Source organism: Mus pahari, chromosome 10, assembly GCF_900095145.1.
Source record: "Mus pahari chromosome 10, PAHARI_EIJ_v1.1, whole genome shotgun sequence".
NCBI classification, from domain to species: domain Eukaryota; kingdom Metazoa; phylum Chordata; class Mammalia; order Rodentia; family Muridae; genus Mus; species Mus pahari.
This window is the reverse complement of record NC_034599.1, coordinates 39,280,390-39,282,912: the sequence shown is the minus strand read 5'-3', so window position 1 is coordinate 39,282,912 and position 2,523 is coordinate 39,280,390. Positions and strand designations below refer to the sequence as shown.

Sequence of the window (2,523 nt, the reverse complement as noted above, 5' to 3'; positions counted from 1 at the left end):
ATAATAATGATGATGATTTTGTTTTTTAGAACTGTAAGATTGGAGCTGCCTAGAACTAAAGTAGCAAAGAATTTGTATAATAATAATAATAATAACAACAATAATAACAACAACATAATTCAAGGAGAACTGACAATATATTATCTTCAAACTTGACAAAGCAGATATGAGAGTAAGGAAATGGAAGAAGCCAAAATGTTTGTGGGACATAAGAGATGCATGCCATCATTAATTACAGCATAGGGGCATGAAGCAAGAGCAGGTTAAAGAAGGAACATTAATCTGATGGTTTTGTTCAAGTGTTGCTGTTGGTGGTGAAGTAAGGTGAACAGTTAGAAAGCTAGCAAGCCCCAAATAAGGGATTTGTAGGGCATAGAGGTAGTTATGTTTTTCAAAGATATTGTGTGTGTGTGTGGGGGGTGTATGCGTGTGTACCTGTGTGCACCAACAGAGCTAAAGACACTGGATTCCCTTGAAACTGGAATTACAGGTGGTTGTAAACTGTCAGATGTGGGTGTTGGGATTCAAACTCTCTGCAAGAACAGTATGTGCTCCTAATCTCCTAACTGCTGAGCCATCTCTTCAGCCCTCTTCAAGGTAGTTTTCAAAGTCTTGTTATCAAAGAAAGAGAAGAGATTGTAGAGAATGAGAAATAGCAGAGAAGCAAATACTTGGGAATATCTCAGAGTGTTTTGACAGTTTTCACGAAGTCTGGTATAGTGAATATTATATTTCTTAGGTCTGTAGATTTAAGTAGTTATTATTGATAATGCTTTTGTCTTGAATGAATTACTTAAATGTATTTTTTAATCTAAAGAATGTTTCTGCAGAGCAGAAATCCTACATGAATACTACCTTTCTATTTTTTTTTAAGATATTTATTTATTTATTTATTTATTTATTTATTTATTTATTTATTTATTATATGTAAGTACACTGTAGCTGTCTACAGACACACCAGAAGAGGAAGTCAGATCTTGTAACAGATGGTTGTGAACCACCATGTGGTTGCTGGGATTTGAACTCAGGACCTTCAGAAGAGCAGTCAGTGCTCTTATCTGTTGAGCCATCTCTCCAGCCCCACCTTTCTATTCTGATTGTGTGGTTGTAGCTGTGCAAAGTTTTTAATGTTTGCTTAGTACATTCTCTAACTGTCTCCCTAAAGGTAAATATACCCCTGTTAGCGTAAGCTCAGAGATTTGACTGTGGGCCTTCTTATTCGCAGTATGACATTTGAATGGAGAAAGATGGAAGACATTATTTTAATCTTTCAATTGTTACTAGAGCAAAAGAATTCTTGAAGCCCTCCCGCTTTACATAAAGAGCAATAGCTATCTATTGTCAAGACAGCATCCTCCTTCTCCTAGTTTAGAGTATTTCTGAGTATTATTGACCAGAAATTATTGACCAAAATTTATTTTCATGTTCATATTAGGTTCATTTTATAGTGAATTCAGTGCACTAAAGAAATATCAGTAATTTTACATTTTAATTATTGTACTTTGATCATTTGTAGGCGAAACCTGACCAAATTATCCCTGATCTTCAGCCACATGCTGGCAGAACTAAAAGGCATCTTTCCGAGCGGACTCTTCCAAGGAGACACTTTTCGGATTACTAAAGCTGATGCTGCCGAATTTTGGAGAAAAGCTTTTGGTGAAAAGTAAGTCTCTAAATGATGAACCTTATCTATGAAAAGCTAAAGCTTATATTAGGAGATATTTGTTTAGAATTTTAAATTATACACTATTTAAAACACAGTGGGGGGCTGGTAAGATGGCTCAGCAGGTAAGAGCACTAACTACTCTTCCAAAGGTCCTGAGTTCAAATCCCAGCAACCACATTGTAGCTCACAACCACCCGTAATGAGATCTGGCACCTTCTTCTGGTGTGTCTGAAGTCAGCTACAGTGTACTTACGTATATTAATAAATAAATCTTTGAGCCGAAGTGAGCAGGGACTGAGCGAGTGGAGTTGACCAGAGCGAGTGGGGCTGACTGGAGTGAGCAGGGTTGACTGGAGCGAGCAGACATCCAAAAAAATTCAATTCCCAACAACCACATGAAGGCTCACAACCATCTGTACAGCTACAGTGTACTCACATACATAAAATAAATAAATCAATCTTTTTTTTTTTTTAAATAAGCAAAACCCACAGTGGGGCAGCCAGATGGCTCAACAAGTAAAGCATTTGCCACACAAACCCCATAGTTGCGTCTGACCCCAGCCCACGTAAAGATGGATGGAGAGAACTGACTCCACAGAGCTGACTCTACATGTGCACCGTGGCACTTGCCATCTGCACTCATATATAAATACACACCACCACCACCAACAGTAATAATGTTTTTTTTTTGTTGTTTTTTGGGGTTTCTTTTTTTTTTTTTTTTTTTTTTAATTTTTATTTTTTATTATATGTAAGTATACTGTAGCTGTCGTCAGACACACCAGAAGAGGGTGTCAGATCTCATTACGGATGGTTGTGAGCCACCATGTGGTTGCTGGGATTTGAACTCATGACCT

At 37.3% G+C, this 2,523-nt stretch overlaps 1 protein-coding gene across 1 annotated transcript in view; it reads left to right on the top strand.

Annotated features, from left to right (window-relative positions):
* The window catches only part of Cbl (Cbl proto-oncogene), an 84,334-nt gene that overhangs the window by 55,989 nt on the left and 25,822 nt on the right, over positions 1–2,523 (top strand). The window contains exon 3 of the mRNA XM_021206746.2: positions 1,517–1,663. Coding sequence (XP_021062405.1) covers positions 1,517–1,663 — 147 coding nt within the window. The remainder of the gene's footprint in view (positions 1–1,516; positions 1,664–2,523) is intronic.